This window comes from Moschus berezovskii, chromosome 20 (assembly GCF_049115385.1).
Source record: "Moschus berezovskii isolate FMDL1 chromosome 20, NW_MosBer_1.0, whole genome shotgun sequence".
Classification (NCBI taxonomy): domain Eukaryota; kingdom Metazoa; phylum Chordata; class Mammalia; order Artiodactyla; family Moschidae; genus Moschus; species Moschus berezovskii.
In genome coordinates this window covers 37,328,574-37,354,224 of record NC_142479.1, presented here as the reverse complement: position 1 = coordinate 37,354,224, position 25,651 = coordinate 37,328,574, and the positions used below count along the sequence as shown (strand labels likewise).

At 54.0% G+C, this 25,651-nt stretch overlaps 1 protein-coding gene across 1 annotated transcript in view; it reads right to left on the bottom strand.

Moving 5' to 3' along the window:
• The window catches only part of PITPNM3 (PITPNM family member 3), a 97,789-nt gene extending 73,865 nt beyond the window's left edge, over positions 1 to 23,924 (bottom strand). The window contains exons 1-2 of the mRNA XM_055404177.2: positions 23,803 to 23,924; positions 5,569 to 5,664 (exon numbers count right to left, since the gene is read on the bottom strand). Coding sequence (XP_055260152.1) covers positions 5,569 to 5,664; positions 23,803 to 23,824 — 118 coding nt within the window. The 5' untranslated portion in view covers positions 23,825 to 23,924. The remainder of the gene's footprint in view (positions 1 to 5,568; positions 5,665 to 23,802) is intronic.
• Positions 23,925 to 25,651: the final 1,727 nt, after the last annotated feature.

Genomic DNA, 25,651 nt, shown 5'->3' with positions numbered 1-25,651 from the left:
CTCTGTCCAGCTTCTGGCAGCAACATCCTTCACTCCACCCATGAGACAAACTCTGTACCCTTGCCATGCTCCAGAGGAGGGACCTGGAGCCCCAAGACTCAAGACATGCCTGAGGTCAGACAGTGGCCAGTCAGTGCCCCAACCCTGAGGAGAACTTGGATGCTCTGAACCCAGACAACCTGTACCACTTTCCTCTGCTCCCAGAGAGTCTGAGTTCTGAGTCTCCCTCCTGGACCATGAGAAGGGGTACCAAAGGCCACCCCAGAAACATCCGGAAGGTACTGGGCCGGTCTGTCCTCATGCAGAGCACTAAGCCGGTGCCCCCTTGCTCACTGGCCACATCCACCTTCCTGCTCACCACTCCGGTAAAAGCCTTGCACTGCTGCTCCCACTGGCCAGAACACTGCCCCAGATCCCCACACGGCTCATTTCTTGTTATTCAGCTCTCAGCTCAAGGCATCCTCTGGGGACCTCCTACTCACTGGGTCACTCTATCACAGTCCCATATGTTATATCGGGCAGGGGGGGGCTTCCATTTTTCTAACAGCATTTGACACTCAATAAACTACTCATATTTAAAATGTACAATTTGAGGATTCCCTGGCGGTCCAGTGGTTAGGACTTGGCGCTTTCACTGCCAAGGGCCCAGGTTTAACCCTTGGTCAGGGAACTAAGATCCTGTAAGCGGCACAGGATAATTAAAAAAAAAAAAAAAGTACAATTTGATAAGTTTTGACAGTTGTGCACACCCAGGAAGCCATCACCCTAATCAAGATAGTGGACGTATACCCATCACCCTCAGAAGTTTTCTCCTATCCCTTTTGACTCCTCCTCCCCACCCCCAGGCGACCATAGATCTGCTCCTGTTGGTATAGACTTGTTTCCTTTTTTCTAGCATTTTCTACAAATAGAACCATAGTGTGTACTCTTTCTCGGCCTGGCTCTTCTGCCTCCCCATGATTACTGTGAGATTCATCCAGACCACTGGGTGTATCAGCTCATTCCTTTCTTATCGCCGATACCAAATCCATGGATGTGTTGCCATTTGTTTATTTGAACACCCACTGAGGTACATTCGGGTTGTTTTTACTTTGAGGCCCTTGTAAATAAAGCTGCTGTGGACATTCAGGGACACAACTTTAGGTGGGCATATGTTTGCTTTCCTTTTGGCTAAAAACATAGGGGTGGGAAGGGACTTAATGATGATCAACTTTTTAAGAAGCTGCAATCTGTTTTCTGAAATGGCTGTCCCATTGTACATCCCCCCCATCCCCCAGCAGAGTCTGAATGTCCCGGTTCTCCACATTCTGGTCGGTTGTCGTAATCAGCCATTTTAACAGGTATGAGGCAGTATCTCATTGTGGCTTTAGTTTGTATTTTCCTAATAACTAACGATGGTGAACACATTTTCACTTTTTTCACCTTTCGTTTTTCATTCATTTACCTTCTTTGCTGATATGTCTGTTCCTTTGTATTATTTTATTTATGGAACTTATCCATACAACTCACTTGTATGTTGTCTTCCCATCCATCACCACTAAACTGGACAGTCCAGGGAACTTTTCTGGAGTCCTGTGGACTCCGTACTCCCTATGCAGAGGGCATGGGTTTGATCCTCGGTTGGGAAACTTATATCCTGTGTGTCATATAGCTGCTGCTGCTGCTGCTAAGTCACTTCAGTCGTGTCCGACTCTGTGCGACCCCATAGATGGCAGCCCACCAAGCTCCCCTGCCCCTGAGATTCTCCAGGCAAGAACACTGGAGTGGGTTGCCATTTCCACCTCCAATGCATTAAAGTGAAAAGTGAAAGTGAAGCCGCTCAGTTGCGAAAGACTCCTAGCGACCCCATGGACTGCAGCCTACCAGGCTCCTCCATCCATGGGATTTTCCAGGCAAGAGTACTGGAGTGGGTTGCCATTGCCTTCTCTGTGTCATATAGCATGACCAAAATAAATAAATGAACTGCAAGCTCCATGGGGGCCAGGATGGGGTTTACTTGCCCTGTGTCCCCTTCAGGGAATACTGCCTGGTACTTGATGGACAGATGCTCAATACTTACTTGAGAGAGGGAATGAGTGACTGAATTCTAGCCCTTGCTCTGCCTGACTCTTTGTGTGACCCTGACCAAGTTTCCCAGTTCTCTGGCCTCAGTTTTCCAGCCTGTAAAATGGAGTGGGGGTGTTGAACTCAAAGACCTTGAGGACCCCCAGCCCTGACATGATCTGGGTTTGAGGCATGTCCCTTCTTGGCCACCATGGGTTTCCCCTCACTCTGCACTCCAACCTTGCCATGGCTCCCCAGCTTTCCTTGGACTCCATCGACAGGATGGGGTATGGAGCCTCTTGGGTCGGGGCACCTGGACCCCATCACCCACCCTGCAGCATCCAGTGAGAGGTACCAACCACCCTGAGGCCCCACACCTGCTGCCATGGCCTCGGGAGTCGGCATCTTGCCCAGGGGTTGCTATAGACCCAGAGAGCGCCACAGTCCTGAGTGACTGCCCCTCTGAGCCCCTCCCCTTCCTTACATACACAACCAGAGCCCCCAGAGCCTAAGAGTTTCTCTCTGCTACCAGACCATGATCCATGAGGATCTCCCGTCCCCTGGTAAACCCTAGTGCTGGACCAATGGACTGGAGCTTGAGGGAGAAAGGGAGGGAGGAGGGCCCCGTCTTCATTAATAAGTCAAAGAAAAAGACCTGGCCTGGACACTAAGCTCCTGGCTCCAGCCCCTCTGTCCCCACCTTGATGTGTGATCTGGACAGGCCCCTTCCATGCTCTGGCCTCTGTTCCTGACAGTATGGCTCCACTGCAGGGGGAGGTGGCACCGTAGAGGCAGGAGGATGCAGGTGGGGACGGAGACCACAACCAGGTCAGGTCAGGCCTCAGCCCAGGATTGGGTGACCCTTCAGAGCACGCCCAGAAAGCTGGGCGGACACCCACAGCTGGACCCTCGATGCTGAGAGCGCTGGCCCGGTTGGCCTGAGTCAGCTCCTGGGAGCGGAGGAGGTTGGCTTCGCCTCTTACTGCCCCGAGCCAAGGAAACATGCAGAGGCCTTGCCCTGGGACACCTCAGGGAACAGACAGGAGGTGGGGAGTTGGCAACTCAGAACTGAAGAAGGTTCCAGCAGCCTGTGGGCGGACCATGCAACTGAGACCTACGGTGCTCTGGGAGAGGTGACCTAGGAAGGGGCAAGCGGAGCCCTGAGGTTCAGAGTCCAGTAGGCAGTGCTGAGAGGTGGAAGTCAGGGAAAGAGGCAGGGGAGTCTGCAATCCTGGGACAGGGAGAGAAAGAAAGATGGAGGAAGTGAGGACAGCGTGGAGATGAAGGAAGAGAAGGCGGGACCACTCGTAAGAGAGGCACTAGAAATGAGGCCGACTTGGGAAGCGCAGACAGAGCAGTGAGACGATGGGAGCGCAGGACGGATGCTGAGGGTCCGCAGCGGGGGCAGCGTGGTGGAGCCACAGCTGCTCAAAGGGCTGTTGGGATGGAGGTGGAGCTGACCAGCGCCTCCCGCAGACGCCTCCCGCCGTGAGCCATCCTCGTCATCTGGGAATGCAGAGCCCTGATGAACTGCAAAAATATTTTAAATGAAAGTGTTCTAAGCGTCAAAATATTGAAGCAGTTGTTGTCACACTGTGGGTTAGTTGCTATGGAGAAAGTCAGCCCCGGCTGCCACTCCAAGCAGACACCAATGGGAGACAGGCAAGAAGCCCAAAATGGGCTGGTGCGGGGCTGGCATCAGGAAGGGGACTTGGCACCCAGAGTCAAAAATGGGAGAGCCTCACACTGGGACAGCATCCCACCGCCAACCCCACTGTGATTCTTCCCCAAATCACCTGAACTGGATATAGTCTCCATTTCTGGAGGCACAGAGCTGATAGGGAAACTGAGGCCCAAAGCAGGTAACAGACTTGCCCGACATCACAGAACAAGTCAATAGCATGCTCTGTGATGCCAGGTTCCAACTGTCTGAGGCCACGTTCCAACTGTCCTGCTCTGAGCCCAGAGGTCTTCCCAGCACATGCTCTGTTTCTCTTTTCAAGACTCCGTTCAACCAGGCATTTCAAAGCTGGTTCTATCTCAGGAGTAAGTCAATCCCCCAAAGACGGTGACTTCCCAGAGGGGAGCTGAGCCGACCAAGCAAGACTTGAGGATCCTCCTAGACTGGAGACCCTCCTGGGCTTGTGGGTCTCACCCACCCCTGCACAGTTCAGGAGCACGGCCGGGAGGGTCCTCTCTCCTGAGGTCCAGGCAGACTCTGCCTCCCACTGGTCCTCACACCTGCCCTGCCCATCTCCATCTCTGAGACCGTGCTCAGGTCCATCTCTTAGTCTGAAATGCCCACCCCATTTGGTGCCCTCTTCTCCAATCCTCCTAGGGCTTTTTCACAAAGAGTTTTACTGGAGGTAGACCTTTATTTTTTTTAAGTCTGAGTTGAATTTGTTACAATATTGCTTCTGTTTTATGTTTTGGATTTTTTGCCAAGACATGTGGGATCTTAGTTCCCCGGCCAGGGATCGAACCTGCATGCCCTGCTTTGGAAGGCGAAGTCTTAACCACTGGATCACCAGGCCCCTTTATAATGCTTCTTGTTTTTCCATCCTCACTTACATAGTGTCCCTTGCTACACCTGGTGTGCTGGCCAAGCACCCGGCACCGAAATGCAGAGCTGACATATCCTCCCCTCGGTCGTCTCTCCCCTGAACGTCGGCTATAATCTTTCTAACTGGTCTCCATCTCCACTCCAGCTCCCTCTCCCATCTGTAGGCTGATCTTGCATGTTACCTACCAGGTCACACACAGTCTCATCTCCCCTCTCCCCCAGCACACAGGCCTCCTTCAGTTCCTGGAAGGCCCCATCCTTCCTGCTTCAGCACCATCATACCTGCTATGTCCTCTGCCTAAGGCTCTTTCCTCTCACTTTTCACCTAGCCAACTCCTACCCTCAGTCCTACAGAGACAATGTTAAGGACCTCCACCCTAAATTAGATATCCCCATCATCACTCTATTAACATTTGATTCTTCTTATTCAGAAGCATCTTTCCCCGTTTGGGGTTTTTGTTAGTGTGCATATGTTTAGTTGGTTTTTCCAGGTCTTAATTGCAGCAGGCAAAACCTTCGATCTTTGTTGCAGCTTGCAGGATCTTTGGTTGCAGCATGTGGAATCAGGTTCTCTGACCAGGGATTGAAGCCGAGCCCCCTGCATTGGGAGCACCAAGTCTGAGCCACTGCACCATCAGGGAAGTCCCTCCTTCTCCATTTGTGATTATATTCTCCTTCGTGTAACTGTTTGATGTTTGCCTCTCCCACTAGACTGTAAGCTTGACCAGGGCAGTGACCATGTCTGTTGGTTTACTGCAGTACCATGAGCACCTGAAATATTTGAGCAACTCAGTAAATATCTCAAAGAATGCGAGACGGGGTGCTGAGCCCCAGCCCTGGGTGATTATGAAGCAAGGAACTGCAGATTCTGAGTGGGGAGAGAGATCAACTCCCGATAGCGCCCCTTCTTGGAGCTTAAAAAAGGTCACCCAGCTAGTGATGGGAGGATGGGTTTCACTCACCTCTAGCATCAAAGAATTCATCATCAGAGCTCTCCACTGAGTCGCTGAGGACATTTCGAAGGTGCCAGGGGGCACCACCACCCGGGGGAGGGCCACCTGCCAAAGAAAACACACCTGTTAGCCAAGCATTTGCCTGTGTCTTGGCATGAAGGAAGTAGACGCAGACCACCCCTGGACCAAGGTTTGGTCAGCATTCTGCACATCCCTGCCCTCTTGACATCAAGGGCACTGCCCCTCATAGAGCCATCCCACCGCTGTGCTTTCATTTAAACCCCAAACACATCTCTGAGATGACTCGGCGGGGCAGGAACAAGGGTGCCCATTTTGCACACACCCAAACCAAGACCAGAGGTGGTTAAGTGATGCTGCCAAGGTGACACATGTATCAGGAAGCATCAGGTAAGTTTTGCTGTGTTAATAAAAGATCTTAAAACAATAACAGGGTCTTCCCTGATGGTCCAGTGGTTAAGAATCCACCTTCCAGTGCAAGGGACTCAGGTTGGATCACTGGTCGGGGAACTAAGATGCCACCTGCCGTGGGGCAGCTAAGCCCATGCACTGCACCTACTAAGCCTACGTGCTCTGGAACCTGCGTGCCACAACTAGAGAGAAACCCTCATGCTGCAATGAAAGACACAGCCAAAAATAAATGAATGTGCAATTAGACATTGAAACAATAATAGTTCATTTCTCACTCACACACAGGTAGGAAGGGGGCTCTGGCCACGGCAGTCACTCATAGCTGCCACCATATGATGCCAGCATCTCGAAAAGGGACTTCAAGGCTTTCAGAAGCAGGGGAGGAGAGCACAGAAAGTCATGCCCAGTCGTGAACACGTCTTCTCACAGGTGACACACTTCTGCGCAGGTGTCATTGGCCAAAGCAAGTCACGTGGCTATGGCCAGCTTCAAGAGGGTGGAGGAGAGGAGAAGCTGACATCCTGACGGGCAGAAGTGATGTCTGCTGCACACGTGTGCAAGCCACGGTGGGACTGCAGCCTCCCCTGAGGAAAAAAGCCCCGAACTAAGAGAAGAGGGACCGGAGCTTGCATTCTGCCCCGTCCCTGCTATTTACAGCCTAGAGGCCATTCCCACTCCATACTTCAGCCTCAGTTTCTCCATCTATAAAATATCAACAACAATCAATCCCGAGCTGGAAGGATCAGAAATAATGCATGCTCAGCGCCAATATCTCGGGAGGCTCAGTGATGATGCCTGCTATTATTATTAATACCTGCAGAGGGCAGGATGTAGGCTGGGGGGTATTCCAGAGAAGACAGGAACAAGCGCATGCAGCGAATGTGGCCCCCTGGGGGCCCCAAACTCAGCCCCAACCCACCTCCTGCCCCAGGACCGGGGGAGGAAGGCCAGAGACACAGCTGGGTCAGGAGCCTCTCTCTCCTACCCCCCCATTTTCAGAGCCTCTTTAGTTGGCACTTTGGGACTCTCAGGAAACCAGCTGGTACCTGGCACATTCAGGAAGCCCTCTGATGGCTCCTAAGTCACGTGAAATACTGGAGATTGTGGATGAATTCCAGTCTAATTGTAAACACTAAAACCATAAAAGCGTTAGGAGAAAATTGACCTGGTAATTTTCCCGAGGAAGTAATCAGAGAAGTAGACAAAGATGGCAATACACAGTTGATCCACTCAGTGTTCTGGTGATACCCACCAACCGGAAGAAATCCCAGTGTCCACCCACAGAGGACCAGATGTATATTCACAAACAGTCAGCAAGGGAATTCTTTGCAGTTGGTAGAAAACTAAAGTAACTCCTTATGTATTAACATGGAAAGACACTCACGGAGTACGGTTAAGAGGAAAAAAAATGCACCTGGGTCCCAGAACCATGCTTCTTTTGATCCCATTTTTGGAAAATATACTCCTGCTTGCACACTGAGGATATGAACCGCTTGTTAGTTAAGAACTCTGGGTCTGAGGTTGGAAGAGCCTTGGATTCAAGCTCAGGCCCTCACCTCTTACAGGCTGCGTGACGTCAGGTGAGTCACATCACCTGTCTGAGCCTCAGTTTCGCCAGCTGTAAAGTGAGGAAAGGTCATACCTGCCCCCACGAGCTTGTTGGAAGAATGAAATAAAATACACTGAAGTACTGAGCACAGGGCCTAGCATATAGCAAGTGCTCACAACAATAATTATTATATAATTATACTTACAAATGCTCTAAAATGTCTGGAAGGACAAGCACCAAACATCAATAGGGATTACCTCTACAGAGCAAAATTTAATAAGAAGAGGCAGGGAAACCTCCATGTTTACACTGCACATATAACTTCGTATGACCATTAATTTTATAAACTCATCTTATCAGTGCTAAGATGTACATCTTTTTTTCCACACTTCTACAGCTTTAAAACTGGGGTGCATCTTACATGATGGCATGTCCTAATTTCATTGGCATTGTGTATTCCTTCTTGGGGTATAGAAAATAGTGATGCATCTTGCAGTTGATTGCATCATAATTCAATGGAAAGCAGTAAAACCACCCTGCACACAGGATTTATCTTACTCTGTTCAGCCCTGGCCATCTAGTACACATGGCTTCTTGCATCAGCAATGCCCCTACTTTGGTTCCCCTATCTGTGCAATAAGTAATCTGAAAAAGACTTTCCCCTGAAACTTTTCAACTCCAACTGATGCTTGAGGAGCTGATCTGGCACATAGTAGATGTAAATGAACCAGCAAGAGGTGGGCATTCCCCCAGCCTTGGCTAGAACACACCTCGTGACACATTCCCCAGAAACCTGCTGCAGCCTCAGCTCACTGCACCCAGCTACCCTGCAGGATGCTGGCACCGCTTCCTGCCCTGAGCCCAGATCCCAGAACATAAACTGCTCCTGAAGGGAGAGGCCAGCACAGGTCAGCCCAGGTCCCCAGCCCTCCTGCCTGTCCCTCCTGCCCCGCCCACCACAAACTCCCAAACACACACCCCGCTTGAGCTTCATTGGTTGAAGCCAAGCAAAGACCACATTCTGAAACACAGAAAAGGCAGAGATCATAAGGAAAACCAACCTGGGAGTCACTTCTGGGTGTAAATCTGGGTCTGCCCCCACATTCCCAGTGGGGATACTCTAAGCTTTTCATTCTCACCCAACAGTGTGGAGGGCATGACAGTCTGATCAGTAATTTCCTTCCTATGACCCTGGATTTATTGTAAGGGAGTTGGAAGAATCCAGGTACACCATAAGTGAGTATTTCTAACATGACTATGGGACCGTTTCCCAAATGTATATGGAGGACGTTCTGGCTAGTGAAATAAGACAAGAAAAAGAAATAAAAGGTATACATATGAGAAAGGAAAAATAAAACTGCTTTTATTCTCAGATGGCATGATTGTTTATCTAGAAAACAATATCTCTACAAAATCTACAAAAAAAGAAACCAAAAACCCTACTGGAACTAATTATTGAGGATAGCAAGATGACAGGATAGAAAATCAAAATACAAAAGTCAGTTGCACTCCTGTATGTCAGAAATGAACAACTGAAATTTGAAATTTGAAAAATAATGCCATTTACAATAGCACCAAAATAAAATAAAATAAAGAAGTGCACAGGTATACATTAAATGTATGCGAAGACTTCTGTGGTTCAAAAAATACAATCATTTAAAATCCTTCCTGATTTTACATTAATTTTATATGTTTTCTCAATCAACAGATATCAAGGATATAAAAGCTATCAGACATACGAAATGAATGTGCAAATATCCCTTGTTGTTCAAATCTATTCCATTTCTAAGAAAGCAAGAATCTGGACAGTCAGGACAGTCATATTAACCTCATCTATTTGGTCCCTGAGTTTTGTATGATGAGCAGCAAGAGTTTAATTATTGGTGGGTTCATCTAAAGATATATCTGTGTCAATTTGTTTCCTGAATTTAAATAGTGAAGTTTCAGCGGGAAGGGACTGGTTAAGGTGGGTCTCCTACCCGCACGGTATACACTTCACCCACGAATAAAGATCACCCACGAACAAAGAAGGGCAACGGCATTCCTGTCAACCCCCCGCCTCCTAAAGAGAGCTTGTGTTAGAGCCTGAGGAAAAGAGGAGAGCTCTGGAATTTGTCCCTCTCTCATCTTCCCCACCACATCCATCCTTGCGGGCCACCATCACCCTAGGTCATCGCAACACCCATACCATGTGATGGACTGGACTTGGCAGGAGTCCCAGTGGGGAGAGCCTGGCAGCAGGGAAGGCTTCAAGGAGCCTGGTCCAGCTCCATTTGAAGATGTTCTTCCAGCTAGAAATGGGCAGAAAGGGAGTGGGGCTTTGGGGGTGTCAAAGGGAGCTGCCCATCCTGCAAGGCACTGTGTTAGGTGCTGGGGACATTGAGGTGAATAAGAGGGACAGAGTGGGGTCCTCCCAAAGCTTACACTCTACAGGGGACAGAGGAGCCAGACCTGAAACAAGGAAGCAGCAATAATTCTTTCAGCAGTAGCAAGTGCTAGGAAGAAAGTCAAACCGTCCCTTCCCACCTCCACCATGCCCTTTTTCCTCAAGGGTCTCTTACAGTGTCATCGTAGCCTAGAGAACAGACAGGCATGAATGCCTGGATCTGTACATCCACCGAGGGATGATGACAAGGGCATTCGGCTCCATCGTCAAAAGAACGCTGTCACCCAGTGAGTTACAAACACTGGACCAGCGCTGTTTCTCCTTCCACATGAACCCTTCACCTGAGTGTTGAGTCTCTTTTATGGTCAGTATCTACAGTTGATTTTCTCTTTAAAAGCATCTTTTATCTGGTTTAGTCCTATCCTCTTTGTTTTCAAAATGCATACCTTCACTGGTTTTTAAATGCACACTCTAAGTTTGTTTTAACCTGCTACAGTCCTCCCTTCTTTGCAGACAGGCTGCTCAAAACAGCCTCTGGAAAGGTAGGTATTCAATCTGTAGGGAGATTTCAGTTATCTATCCTGATGCAAAAAGAACTTATAAGAACGGATCATGTGGGCTTCCCTGGTGGCTCAATGGTAAAGAATCCACCTGCCAATGCAGGAGATGCAGGTTCAATCCGTGGTCTGGGAAGATCCCACATTGCCATGGTACAGTTGAGTCCCTGTGCCACAACTACGGAGTCTGTGCTCTAGAGCCCAGGAACTGCACCTGCTGAGCCCATGCGCCACAGCTACTGAAGCCCTGGGGCCCCGAGAGCCCACGCTCCGCAACAAGAGACGCCACTGAAATGAGCAGGACACGCATTGCAACTCGAGAGTAGCCCCCAATCTCCACCACTAGAGGAAAGCTCAAGCAGCAACGAAGACCCAGAGCAGCCAAATATAAAACAAATAAATAAAATTATTAAAAAAAAAAAAGGACAGATCATGTTAAGAAGCAGCCGTCACCTGGCTTCTGGAGGAAGATGTTCCCTTTATCTCTTCCTCCGGCGTGCAGGGATTTTTTTTTTTAGCAAACGGCAAAGGTCATATTTCCAAAAAGGAAAACACTGATATAGAGTCTGGGGAGGGCATGAGGGGAAGACTCTTCTGAAAATGTGGAGGGTCAGGGGAGACTTGAATGGTGAGAAAGAGCCAGATATGCTAAGCGCTGGTGTGTACATCCGTGTGTGTGCACGCACGTTCCTGGCACACATGCGTGGCACGGACAGGCAGAGGATGAGAATAAGAGCCTTCCTGGATGAAGGAACTGCAGGCGCAAAGTTACCCGTGAGGGGCAGAAAGAAACCCACGTGGCTGGAGCCAGTGACAGAGGGGGAGGCGGGTATAAGAAGAGATGAGAGAGGAAACGGAGCCCGAGCAGGTAGGGCTCACCTGTCTGTCATGGATGGGAGCTCAGGACAGGTGGGTTTTAAGGTTCTCACCTCTATCCAGAGTCTATCACCTGCTTACTTCCAGAAGAGGGGACCCAGATGCCCAAGAGGTTCAGGAAGTCTCCCAAGGGGTAGGGGGGTCTCTGGTCAGGTCACTAAAGGCCACATATGGTCTTGAGAGTCAGAGGAGGTGGGTACCTAGATCCCAGATCAGTGAGGGCAAAGGCCCAGAAGCACAACCTCCTTGAGGTAGGTCCCTGCCCTTCACCTCTCTGAATTCTGTGTCCAGTACAGGGTCCCAGGCGGAAGAGAGCTAAGAGGTGTTTGTTAAACAAGCAAATGAACAAAAAATGATCTGCTGGCAGCTTCACAGGTATTATCTAAAGTCATCCTAACCAAGTCCCATTGAGCAGATGTCATGAATTCCCATCTTACAGTTCAGGAAATAAAGTTCAGAGGTGTGATGTCATTCAGTTGAAGTCATAAAGCTCATAAAGGATGAGGCAAGATCTGAACCTAGGTCCATCTGACTCCAGGGCTCAGGACCACCAGACAGGGTGTGCTCTGCAGAAGAGCTCAGGGCAGGAGCCCAGGTCTCTTCCTTGCTTCTCTCCCCCAGGCTGCAGGGTCTCCAGGGCTCAGCCTACATCCTCCAACAGACGCTCCTTCTGTCCCACCTTCCCTATCACACTTATTCAAAACTCTAAATCAAGGGACTTCCCTGGCGATCCAATGGTTCCAGTGTAGAGGGTGCAGGTCCTATCCCTGGTCAGGGGACTAAGATCCCACAAGCCACCCAGCACAGACCAAAAAAACACTCTAAATCAGGATAAAAGAGAAAAGGGAATACCCCAATCCTTCCCTGGCAATCCAGAGAAACAAACACCCTATGATGCACTGGTCCCCAAGCAGAGCTCAGAGGAGCAGGGTGCAGGGGAAGGGGGTGCAGGGGAAGGGGCTGCAGGGAGCCATTCCTGCCCCTCTCCTGATCCATCTGCCTGTCACCATCAGGCCCAGTGCAGTCTCCCTGACCTTGTCACAGGCTTGGGACTCCCCAGTATGAGTGCAGCCAGCAGTCACCCACTTCCCCACCTTAGCCTTGGTTCCCATGGACACAGGAATTGGAAGATGGACAGGAGCCAACAGTGGGTGCTCTGCCCTCTACCGGGGACAGCCCCGGCCTGAAGGTCAGAGCTCCCCACCCCAGAAGGGAGATACCACCCTGCTCTTGGGAGCCCAGTCTGAGGGGAAAGAGAGTCCACAGCGAAGAAAGTCCTGGCCCAGTAAATTGAGGGAGGCAGGAGGCATTGGCCAACTCCTCCTGGGCCAGACCTTGAACCAGATGCTGTCTAGGAGGTATGAGCTCTGACAAAACTGAATGGGCTCAATCCCTGGCCTCAGTACCAGCCTCGGGGCCCAGCCTATGTGGCCAGGCACAGGGCATAGGACAAAGGAGGGGTGGGCGGCCTGGCCCTTGGGTGAAATGCCACATCAACCGAGCCCGGAGAGGTGTAGACAGCACCTCCCAGAGGCAGGCAGCCTGGAGGCCTTCCTGGAGGAGGAGGCAGAACTGAGCCTTAAAGGAAGTGGGGGCAGAGTTGGCCAGGCTGGGGAACGGGGGAGGGAGGAGAGACAGGGGTCAAAGCAATCTCTTAGGCCATTTCCAAGAGACGCTGGACCCAGAAATTTCTCAAGTGTAAGAGCGAGGGAGGGAACATGGGCGTCTGCTGTGACCGCCGTGGCCCTGCAGGGGTTCAAGTGACACCGGCCAATGTCCAGGCCTCCAGGGAGTCACAGCACCTCTGAGCTGGCCAAAGTGGGTGCCCAGCACTGAGCCTGCTGCCCGTGACTGTGGCCACAGCTTCTGTGCCCAGTCCCGCCTGAGGACACATCTGAAACGGAGACCTGGCCAGCCTGCTGGATCCCGGCAATCTGTGCCTCAGAAGGAAAGGGCTCATTCAGGCAGGCCCCAGTCTCCTGTGTCCACACACACATATACGGGCACGAGAACGGCAGGTTCTACAAGCACAAGCATCCGGGTCTGACTGCTGACCATCGATGCTGCTAAATCATCAGCTGCCCTGAGGACGGTGGGAGCCCCGTGGACACAGACATGCAGAGAGCATGCATGCATGCTCAGTCACTTCAGTCTTGTCCAACTCTTTGTGACCCTGTGAACTGTAGCCTGCCAGGCTCCTCTGTCCATGGGATTCTCCAGGCAAGAACACTGGAATGATTTGCCATGCCTTCCTCCAGGGGATCTTCCTGGCCCAGGGATCAAACCTATATCTCTTGCGCGTCTTGCATTGCAGGCAGATTCTTTACCACTGAGCCACCTGGGAAGCCAGGACATGTAGAGTCCAGAGCCCAAATGTGGCCCACACAGGCACACACACACATAGAATCATACTTCACTGCTCCTCAGCTCTGACTTGAGGTCCCAGGGGTCCTTCTACATGCTGTATGCAGTGAGAGATGCACAGAATCTGGGAAAGATTCCTACAGGCAGGCAGGGGTGCGAGGGGGGACTGGGGGGGAGGGGAGTGGGAGGGAGGGATGTGGCCCACCTCCTCTCTGCCTCTCTTCCCAGAGCCCTGCCTTCCTCGCCTCTCACTGTCCCCTCCTGCTCCCAGTAGTGAAAAGACAGGCTCTTCTGTCCATGAAATTTTCAGGCAAGAATACTGGAGTGGGTTGCCATTCCCTTCTCCAGCGGATCTTCCGAACCCAGGGACTGAACCTGGGTCTCCCGCATTGCAGGCAGATTCTTTACCGTCGGAGCCACCAGGGAAGGGCTGGTTCACATCCCAGCTCTGCCACTTCTCATGTAAGTGATCTTCATAAACGTCACTACAGCATGCTGTGCCTCAGTCTCCTCCTCTGTAAAATGGGGATTATAACAGTCTTCCAGAGCTGCTGGAAGGATCACACGAATGAATATTTGAAAAAGGTTTGGCATAGTGCCTGGCACTCAGACAGTGCTGTAAAAGGGTTTGTTAAATAAAATAAATAAATAATGATATCCACGGGGCTTTCTTTGATCCTTTCACAGTGGACGCTCCCAAGGGTGGGCCCCTCTCCTTCTCCTCCAGCCCCTGGAATGGGAGCCCTGAGGGCAGGGCAGGAACTGCTCGCCTCACCCAGAGGCTAGAATAGCCTGAGCCCTGACACTCTTGGGGCTGTTTCTGGTGCATGGCTGGCCTCTCTCCTCTCTGCCGGCACAGCTCCCTGGGGCTGTGTCTTGTCTGCCCCCGCTCCCCGAGATCTTGAGCTACCTAAAGCCAGGACCTGCGATCTCTCTGAGCCCCACCACGCATCATCAGTCTGGGTTCCAGTAACATGTCACCACTGGGAAGCACCCCCGCTACACTGTGCCATGTTCTGTCCCTCCAAGACTTTGCTCCTGTAGCTCCTGGTCCCTGAAATACCCTCCATCCCCAGCCCCCAGCCACCAGCTGAAAGCCTTCCTTGACCCCACGCTGGTCTGGGCACCTGCCTCTTCTTTGTTTTGTAACGTCCTCTACCTGTGCTCATCAGAGTGCCTGTCTGTAGACTAGGTCCAGGCCTGCCTGCTCCAATGGGCTGTGGGTTCCTCCAGGCAAACACCCAGTAGGTATCCTCCCCAGGCCTGTAGCCTCTCCTAGCCCAGGGCCAGAGAAAGTTCTTGTTATGCTCAGCGTGGCCCAGCTCCAGGTAGATCTCAGGAGGGCCTTCTCTCAGGAAAGCATCCTATAGGGAATGTCCTCAGGCCCCCTCTCTGGGTCAGGATGAGCCTGACAGTATTAATCAGGGCCAACCAGCCCATGCTCAGCCTTCAAGGGGCTATGGGTCCACCCAGGGAGAAACAAGAGGCCAAGAGAAGCTGTTTCCAGAAAAAGGCATTATTGAAGGAACCCAGTGCTGGTTGGGGGTTGGTTGCTATAGAAACAGGTCCTAACTATCTCCCAAACTGCTGTAGGCACCACTGATGAGCTCGTGTGCTGGCCTGTTTCAGGGGACATGCCAGGCACCCCAGAAGTGCCTGTGTTCTGGGGTTCCCAGCACCTGAAGCCCAGATCCTGGAGAATCTGGAAGGAATACAGTCTCCAGGGCACCCAGGTAGCTCCATCAGTCCAGGGGTGGACTCAAGGATTGAGGCTGAGACTCCAGGCTGCAGAATTTTCCTCGGACTAGCCACGGCCCACCCCTGACCTCAACCACAGCCTAACCTCGAGCTGTCCACAGATCAAGTCACAACCCCAATCACAGAATAACTGGGACCCAATCCCAAACAGGCCATGAAGCTGACCACAGGCCATGCCACAAACTAAGCCTCGACCCAACCGCACATTGAGCAATGATTCAAAAAAAAAAAAAGCAATGCCTCTAGCCACCAACTGCGGCCTGACCCTGGGCACCATCAAGGGGCTGTAGCATATAACTTCAAGGCTATTTTTGCAGCTGACACTAAATTCTGTGCAGCATTTTCCACCACTGCCAGGGGTTTGCAGGCACTTCCTGTGGTCCCCAGGACAGTCCAGTGAGGTCAGTTCAGAGGAGCTCTGCTCCAAGTTTGTGATGACAAAGGGAGAAGCTCAGATGGGGTCACACTCCCTACCCAGGGGTGCGGGTGGGGAGGTTGGCTGGCATGAGGGTAGGATGACAACCCCAGTCTCCCAAACAGGACACAGTTGGCCCAACTAGTTGCTCTGGGGGAAAAAAAAATGTGGTTTTTGAAGACCTGCTGGTGTCTCATAAATATGCCACTTAAAAACCCATTAATTACTTTATTTAGGAGATAATTAGTGATTAATAGCTTTGGCTATCTATTGTACTTTCGTTTTGCTCTGCCAATTCAGCTCCCAACAGTTTTGAGTTATTTGGAACAATTCTTTCCAGCCCCAGATGTCCCTGCTCTGTCCCACCAGACTCTTGCTCCATACGGGAGAGGCTTTCTCCTGCCTCTAACGGGAGCTTCCAGTCCACCTGCTAATTCACCACTGATGGCTCTGCCACCTGCAGGCTCCTCGGAAGGGAGGGGGAGGGGGTGGGGAGGCCCAGAAACCAGGACAGAGGGGCCCCTTCCAATCACTCCAGGACCCGCAGTGTGGACCAGGGAACAGAGACCAGGAGGGACCCAGGCATCCGACCAAGGTGTGGGGAGGCCAGATTGGGGGGTGGAGGTTGTCATAAACTCAACAAAGGATTCTGGGGGCTCCTTTAAAGGCCTCCCCACCTCAGTGAGCTGGCCAGCTTGTCGTTAAGGTCACCAAAGACTGCCATCATTTTGAATGGGGCAGCAGCAGGGGAGTGGCCCCCACCAGCCAAGGCTGAGGTGACTGCACGGGACCCTTGGTGCCCCCTGCTACCCTGGGGTGACTATAGCACAGGGAGGGGGCCAAGATGGCCTCTGCCCCTCCTAGACTTTGCATCTGGTGCCAAATCACAGCACCAGGGAATTGCCAGCTGGGACCCCGCAGGTGGGGCTGTGGAATGCTCTCCACACCGCTCCCGTTTACACTGTACAAGAAGGAAACAAAAAGGCAGCAAGGGATAAACACCACCCCCCCACTGGGCAGTAATGGGAAGGCTGAAAATAGCTCTTTTTACCACAAGGGATGATTCCAGAGTCGGTCAGCTGAGACCAGCTTCACGGGAGGTGGGAAGTCGGGGGATGAGAAGGGAATGGGAGGCCAAAAGGAGCTCTGATCCAGACAGCAGTGAGCTGAACCACTCGGGAGCCATCCAGGGAAGGTCAGAGGTGTCTGAGGGATGGATGGGTGGCCACAGCCACTCCAAACCCCCTGAAGACAGGCTCATGGAAGAGCTGCAGCCCCTGGAGCCCGAGCCCAGAGCTTGCACACCTAGATCCATCCCTGAGGAGGTCAGGAGCGCAGGAGTGACGTGCTCTGCAAACACCGAGCCAAGCAAACACAGCATCAGCGGCAGACAGCTCAGAAGAGGCCTCTCGGATCCACCAGAACTCGGTGGCCCTCCCAGACACAGAGCCCGACGTGTTTCTATTTTTGCTTTCAACCCTTGTTTGGCATCCCCGGCTAACAGACGGCCACTTTCCTCCCTCTGGAATAACAGGTCATCTGGGAAGGGGGAACACCTCCTCCCCGGCCTCCCCAGCCCTAGGTCTGCAAATTAACAGGCTGACCTTCCAAAAGGAAGATGAGACTCCAGACAAGCACACACACCATGCCCCTGCCAGGATACCTAGAGAGAAGTGCTTAATGCCCCTGAACTCTGGTTTCCAGAGACAGATTCATTAGCACCTGACCCCCACCCCCACCCCAGGCCCCAGCTCTGGCAGACCCACAGCCACAAAACCTTCCCTGAAGGTCCTGAATTCACCCCACGGACAGGTCACAGCCCAAGTCTCTGAAGCCCCTCCCCTAGTCTCCAACCGAGCCCTGATGTGGCCACGCCTGCTTTCAGCCTGGCCCCAACTTGAGCTGTGGTTCCACCCACAACTGAACCTCATAAAATGCCACCCTGGAGAGAGCCTGGAGGAGGCAGGGTGGGGGCTCCACTGCAGGCACCCGGTCCCACCCCAAAGCCTCTGACAGGCAGGGGGCACCCCACACGTGTACCCCCATGGGGGCTGGAGGCCACACAGCTGTGCAGGCCTCCGCAGGCAGGCAGGCAGCCGTGGGGCCCTGGAGGTGGCATTTACCTCCTGCGTGACTCACTAAGGCGCCCATTCGTTTGCAAAAGGGGTGCCGGGTAGCATTTTCCTTCTCCTCAGAAAATAAGAATTTTAAAAGAGGGAGTATAAAGAGGTTTGAGGGAGTGGGTGGGGAGCTCAGATCCCATTTGATTTCCAAACTCATTTGTTATGCATTCTCTCCTCCCCACTCCCACCCCCAGCCCTTTCCCTGGGGGCCCTGGCCACCCCCTTCCACAAAGCTCCTGGCAGCAGATGTGGTGGTAGGCTGGGGTCCTGGGACCCCCAGGAGGCAGGTGCTCTCCAAATGCCTATCTTCAGCTCCCCATCTGTCCTCCCATCCCCACCAGCCTCTGGGAGGGTCCCCATGAGGAGGGAGATGGGAGGAGGTGAGGGCCGAAAGGCACAGTAAAGCCACGGGGAGAGAGGCTGAGAAGGAAGAGAGCAGTGTTTGAGCTCGAGCAAACTCAGAGCTGTCCTGTCCCCCCAACTCTTTCCTTCTCCTTCCCCTTTTACAGGTGAGAAAACTGAGGCCCAGAGGGGCAGTTCAAGGGCAGCCAGTGACAGGGCCAGGTCTATTCTTTGTTACACAGTCAAATTCCTAGGAATGCTAAATCCAAGAGAAGAGACCTAAGTTCTAATTCCAGCTCTTCCTCTAACTTCATGTGTGACCCTGGAATCAGATACTTAACCATTCTGGACCTCAGTTTTCTCATCCATGAAATGGGAATGACATCAGCCCTACTTCAAAGAGACACTGGCATTTTGTTGGATAGGAGAGCATGTTGACTGCTACCCAAAATGAGCCAGATTGTTCCTGGAATGCTAATCACTGACCCTCTCCCAAGCCTGGAATCCCAGGGAATTTCTAGGAGGCACCCAGATCAAAAAGAGGCCCCCAGTCCTCAAGGCCTCACTGGTCTTGGGAGTTCACACCCTCTGTTCTTGAAGACACCAGAGCTCAGAGAAAAACCTTTGCCTTTCTGGCCTTGGTCTCCCACCTGCATAATTAACTGGTAGGACCGGAAGATCTCCAAGACTCTTCTAGCCATGAACTGTCACAGTCCACTAAGACATATACGAGAAAACATCACACATTCTGGCCAGTCTGACACAGAAAGGGCCCCAGAGAACGGGGTCTAGCCATGTCCTCAGACTCTGTGCCACCACTGGACTCCCAAACACCAGCCAAGACCTCCACCAGGGTTTATGGGCCCAGGATCACGTGCTCGTTGTGGGACTCTGTTTTCCAAACTGTGCTGTGTTGACTCACCACCCCACACCTCACCACAGGCAGGGCTAAGAGGCACCAGAGGGTCTCAAGCTGAAGCCTGCTGGGGCCTGCCAGGGTGACTGCTATGACAGGTAACTCAGCAGAGGATCCAGAGACAGGCCCAAGCTCCAGCACTTCTACGACTGTACAGAAGGCCTCTAAGGCTTCCTGGAGGCAGAGTTTTATAAGGGCTTCGAGTTGGGGCACTGGTGTCTGATTTGGCCCTAGCCATCTCCTTAGGGGCTTTCCAGGTGGCCTTAGTGGTAAAGAACCCACCTGCCAAAGCAGGAGACGTAAGAGAAATGGGATCAATCCCTAGGTCGGGAAGATCCCCTGCAGTAGAAAATGGCAACCCATTCCAGTACTCTTGCCTGGAGAATCGCATGGACAGTGGAGCCCAGAGGACTACAGTCCAAGGGGTCACACAGAGTCAGACATGACTGAAGCGACTGAGCATGCACACATGACTCCCTAGGAACCTGCAAAGGTGAATTTGCCATCTCCACGTAGAATCATGAGGCCCTTCGGCAGATACACAGCAAAGCCATCCTGGTACTCCAGGCTCGGGAGTTTCTGAGTCGTGCCTCAAATCTCCTGGCTCTTCCCCAAAGTCCTGAGAATCTCAGAGCTGGTCCCTTTCCCAAGTTCCAAAACATTCTGTCCTCTGAGGGATCCGGCCACCTCCCCCACCTCCATCCACCCCACACACACCACCCGGGGACCACGAAGCAGAGGCCCAGGAGGAGGTCTGAATTTGGGATGGTGAGAGGGCAGCTGACACAGCAGAACCGGGTTCAAACCAAAACGCTGGAGACACAGGTTCTGGGCCCAATTCTGCCACCACCTTTTTCCACTGGGTCTCCCTCCCCAGGCCTCAGTGTCAGCTCCTGGCGAACGCTTTGAACATGAGTTTCTGAAGGCGTGCCCCCAGCTCTACTCCTAAAGGATCAGTATTTTACTGACTCAAATTACTGGGTTTGATACACTCCAGCCTGCTGGCTTCTCCCCAACACCTGGGAGCAAATAAACTAGTTCCTCCAGCCTGGAAGAAGGCCCAGTCCTATAGCCCCCGCTGGCCTCTCCAGAGGGTGGCACTGGCCCAGCCAGAGAGGTTCCAAAACCGTCCTGGCTGCTGCCTTGGCTCCTGCCCGGCAGGGGGCTTCCACTTGTCCTGCCCCCAGGGTTGACCTGCCTGCCAGCCTGCCTAGGCCAGAGGGGCATAGGGAGGAAGGGAGGGGCCCAGTGGCTGGCAGGAACCAGCGCAAACCCTTCCCTACTGAGCCCTGCCCAGCTGGCCTCTCTCTCTGCCCTCCCAGGAGGGATCTGTCAAAACACCCAAACCTTACGCGTCCCTCCCATCTTCCATACTCTCCAGAGTTTCTCGCAGCCCTCTGCACCCATCCAGGAACCTTCTCCCCAGCCAGCCAGCTTTCTCCACGCTTGGGCACCTCCTCCCCACCCACCCCCTTCATACCCTCTACAGGCACATTTTTCCCATTCCCAAGACTAGGAGGTCTCACCTGCACCTTGCCACCTTTCTGTCCAAATTCTGCCAGCCTTTAAAGGCCCAGCTTCTAGAGGAATTAAGCCCTCACTGTTTCAAGCCCCCACTGGCCTCCTCCCTGTCTACAACACACTTGAGGCCTGCCAGACAGCTCTGCATTGTAAGAGGTCATTTCCCAGACCCTCCCCACTCGCCCACTCTCCTCCCTACTGCAGACCTTCATCCCATAGGTAGCATCTCTCCTTCGTCCAGTAGATCGAGTGCTCCCTCAAGCCAAGACCAAGGGCTCTCCTTGCCCAGCCTTTTCTCTCAAGACTGGACACAGGGCACCATAACCATCCTGGTCTGTGTGACCAAAATCTTCCCATTTGGATCCACCCTCTGCCATTTATCCAATCCTTTCTAAGACTTGATTACATTTTCTCTTGTACCTGGGTTCTCCTGGCAGCATGGAAGCTCCTTTCACTGCCTCCCTTCAGCTCCTGTGTGACTCTGTTGACACAGCCATGGCTGGTTGCTCAGGGTGTGCACTGCACAAGTCTGGGCTGCTCTCACAGGACTACAGTGCAATGACCTTGGAGTCAGGCACTAGGACGGCTCTGAGGCCCAAACCTCTATCTCTAGTCAGTGGCCCCCTTGGCCAGATTTAGACAGAACACCTCCTAGGCCACAGAGCAGACTCTCATTCACAGGCCAGATTCTCACAGCCGTCACCCTTCCTCAGTTCTAATGTCACCCCCAGGGTGAAGGCCTGATCATTTCTGACTATCAGTCTGTCCATCCACAGTAGATGGTCCGGAATAGCCACCCCGTCTGTGTTATATCCCCTCCTTGGGTCTCAGTTTCTCTAGCTGTAAAGAGAAGGACCTGGGCTCCTGTCTCCGAGGACTCCCTCTGTGTAAAGCTCACCAGTCCATCCTCACAGACTTCGATCTCCATGCACACATTACTGCCTGCTGTCTTCAAGCCAGCAAGCTTAGAAGGCTTAGGAAGAGAAGGGACTTTTACAAAATGCAAAGGAGCCTGGAAGAACTCATTAGAGGAGGAGTAATCCGATCTTGCTAGGGTCGATCCCAAAGGCTCCTTGGGGTGGCAGCTGAGCATGGGAGGGAGGAGCTTGGGTTGTTGGACCCACGGAGGAGAAGGGGGGTCTGTGCTGCCCTGAGGGAAAGGGCCGAGCATGAAATTGCAGCAGGAAAGACAAGATGTTAGAATAGCACGAGGCACCAGTGCTCAGGGCAGAGCAGTTCTTCACCTGTCACAGGAACAAATTCCCACGGACTCTCGGTCTAGAGACCAAACGACCCACAGACCAAGGCGGAAGGGCTGCTCTGAGGGTAGCAATGGAGGAAATCCATTGTTAGAAGTCCTTACAGTCTAGCCTGATATCCAGGCTCTGCCCAGACCCTCTGGGCCACCTGGACACAGCTCTTTCTTTGAGTTTCTGTTTGCAGATGTTTTCAAAAGGGAAGAGTAACACTTCCTGTCTCCCAGGATGGTGGTGCGCATCGCCTGGTGCCTAGTAAAAGCAGCAAAGGTTAACTGCTGTTGTGTTGACGGTGCTCGGGGAGGTGATGTGTGCAAGGGGTGTGCATGAACTTGCACACGCATGCACACAGGGAGCGAGGACAGTGGGTGGGACGCACACCTGCCACGTGCTCTGTGGGAAGAATAGGGGTGGCCAAGGACCTGGGAGACCGCCTTTTCCAGCCCCATGGGTGTCATCTCCTGGAGCCTCCCTTTGGAGAGGAATAGGGAGGGAAGTGAGAAAGGGGGTGTTTAGATGTGTTCCTCACTGGCTGTGTCGCACACAACCAGCCCCACCCCGACAGGACTCCTGGGGACAGAACGGGAATATATCCTCAGGCACCCAAAAGCACACACCCAGCTTATGTATAGGAGCATCGGGACCCGGCCCAGGATCAGGGCAGCATCCGAGGGTTGGCAGTGGATTTACACACACACAGCCCAGCAGAATCCACCCCAAGTGTGTGCAGAAGTGAACTCACACTCATTCCATCACTGCCACCACTGAGGGAGAGAGGGTGGGGTTCGTGCCAAACCACTGCTGAGTCCAAGGGGGTGCCATGGCACCTGCCAACGTCACAGGCTGGGTGTGAGTTCACGGGAGATTTACACATGCCAGCCTCGAAAGCCGGCCCTGTTGCGACCAGGCTTGCTGCCACCCTCCTTGCAGCGCCCTCCCAAGTCACCCTCGGGCCCAGAGAGTGCCAACAGGAGCAGCATCTGGTCCACCTCCTCATCCCAGTGCCCAGCTCTGGGCCTGGCACAAAGCAGATGTTGGTGAATGAACGTCTGGCTGAATGAATGAACAAATGACTAACGCCCACTCCCTCACACCCCGGACTACACGGCCTGGGTCTGGGGGAGCGCAGAGCCGGGGACCGCAGAAGAGCACCCCCATTCAGACCTCGGCCCCTGAGGCTCTGCTTCTCAGGGTCCGGGAGGGGGAGGGGGCGGGACGGCTCACTAGCCGGTGCGGAGCGGAGCACCCCTCCTTCCCCAGAAGAAATCTGGGTCTCCTGCCTGAGCTGGGGGCGGGGGGGTTGTCGCGCCCTGGATAGCGAGAGCGGCAGGACAAGGGGGCGCGTCCCGGTTGGCGCTGGGGTTGGGGGGTGCGGTGCGTGGGATAGAGCGGCAGCCGCGGGACCTCGCCTTCGGTCCCCGCGCCCGGGTCTGCCCAGGGTCTCGGGAGGGTGGCGATCGTTCCCCTCCGCCGGGCCGGGCAGGGGCGCCGCGGACCTAGCCCTTTCCAGAGGGGCGGTGGCGAGGGCACACGGTGTCCCACGAGGTGACCGGGGGCGCAGGAAGGACGCGGAGCGCGCGGAGCCCCCTCTCCACGCTCCCAGGGGGCCGGCCGCGCCGCCGCCCGCGCGGCCCGCCCAGAACCTCCGCCCACCTGCGCCGGGGGCTCACCTGGACCGGCGGCCCCCAACCTCGAGCCGCGCGAGTGCCTCCCCCCGCCGGCGGCCCGGCCCTCCCGGCGCCCGCCCTCACCTGCACGGCCCGCCTGGGCCATGGCCCGGGCGGCGGGCTCCGGCGGCGCTGCGCGCGCTCCTCGCGGCTCCCAGCCCGGCCCCGGCCGCCCAGCCGCCTCCGGCCGCGAGCGGACTCCGAGCGCCGCGCCCCGCGCCCCCGCCCCGCTCGCCGCGGCCGCCGCCACCGCAGCCGCCGCCGCCTCGCCGCTCCCTCCCGCTCCCTTAAAGGCGCCGAGCGGCGGCCGCGCCGGCCCCCCCCGCGCTGCCGGGGAGGGACTGACGGAGGAAGGCGCCCAACGCCGCCCCCGCGGGCCCGCACCCCCGCCCGGGGCCGTGGCCGCCGCTCCGACACGCTCCGCTCCGAGCCCCGGACGGGCGCGGAGACGCGGAGACACTGCGGTCCGGGCGGAGATGGGCACGCGGACCGGGAGTCGGGGGCGAGAGCCACGGAGACTGGACGCCAGAGACACCTCTGGGGCCGAACACCGACGGGAGAGGGGGAGAGAAATTCGGAGCAGACTCGAGACCCTGGCACCTGGAGAGTGACAGAGAGCAGAGACAGAAAGGAAGAAGGGACCTGGGGAGGCTCCCGGGAAGCCAAGAGGGAGGTGGCTCCAGGGATGGGAGGCGAGATGGACCCTCCATCAGCCCCCGCTCCACGGAATCGTTTTCTGGGATCCAGAACCTGGGTGTAAAGTAGCCTCAGAGGGGAAGGGATTTCTGTGCCCTTATCTCTAAAGGAAGGTGTAAAAACACATGCAGAGTCCCCCTGGGATTCCAGGCTGGAGCAGTTTGGGGAGGCCAGGAGCCTAGCGGTGAGCAATAGCCCCCCTTCACTTCCCAAACCTGGAGGGCAGACATCCTGGTGAACAGGCCCAGCAGAGGCTGGGGAGGTTGGTGTTGTGGCTTCTGCCTGGTGGTGGCCAGGAATTCACGGTCCAGCCCCAAAAGGGGATGAGAGAAGGCCAGTTGTTTCGTTGGCACTTGGGGGGTAGCCAGATGGGAGGCCCAGGGGAGAGAGCAGTCTTATCCCTATCCCAGGGCTGGGTCAGATCCATGGGCCCAACAGATGGCTGACCAGGCTCTGGCAGCTCCCAACACCCCCATAGCCAGCTGCCTGGCTCTCTGCTGCTGGAGAGGGCTAGGGGATATCTGTTCTCAGGTGACTTTTCAACCTCCCCCAAGCTAAGCTCCCTTGGGAAGATGCTCTCTGCTTCCTTCCGAGGAACCAGAAAGGGCTAAAACCCAGTTGCAACCTGTAGCCAAACTCCCCACCCACCCTGTCCCACACCTGCTGTCCAGGGAAAAGAATAATTCCATGCTCAGGCTAGCCATGGTCCCAACTCCAGGGTCCCATTACCCCATCTATAGAAACAGGGCACACCTGGGGCTAAAAGGGTCCTCAGTGGGCATTTGGCCCAGCATTGACCCTTTACCCCGGGACTTTGTCTCCATCCACAGGATCCCCCTCAAGTGGCCCTTCAGCTGCTGGTTTATTACATCCAAGCACCAGGAGCTCAGTATCTCAAACAAGAGTTTTTCCATCTTTGGACACTGCTGATCGTGGGAATGTTTCCCCTTGTTTTAGCTGAAATCTGCACGTTGTATGACCCCACCCTCAGTGGGTCCTTCTGGGACCTCACTCAACCAAACCAAGGACAATCTGTTCAAACCCCTAGCATGGCTTCACCAAGAGGGACCAACCATCCTGATTTGCCAGAGACCCCTGTTTTTAGTACTGAAAGTCACGTATCCCAAGAAGTCTCTCAGGCCCCAGAGTGCTGGATCTTGGAACCAGACAGCAGTGCTGACCAATAGACAGAATTTCAGCAGCTCTGAGGTTGTAGCCAGAGCTCTTGGCCAGCATG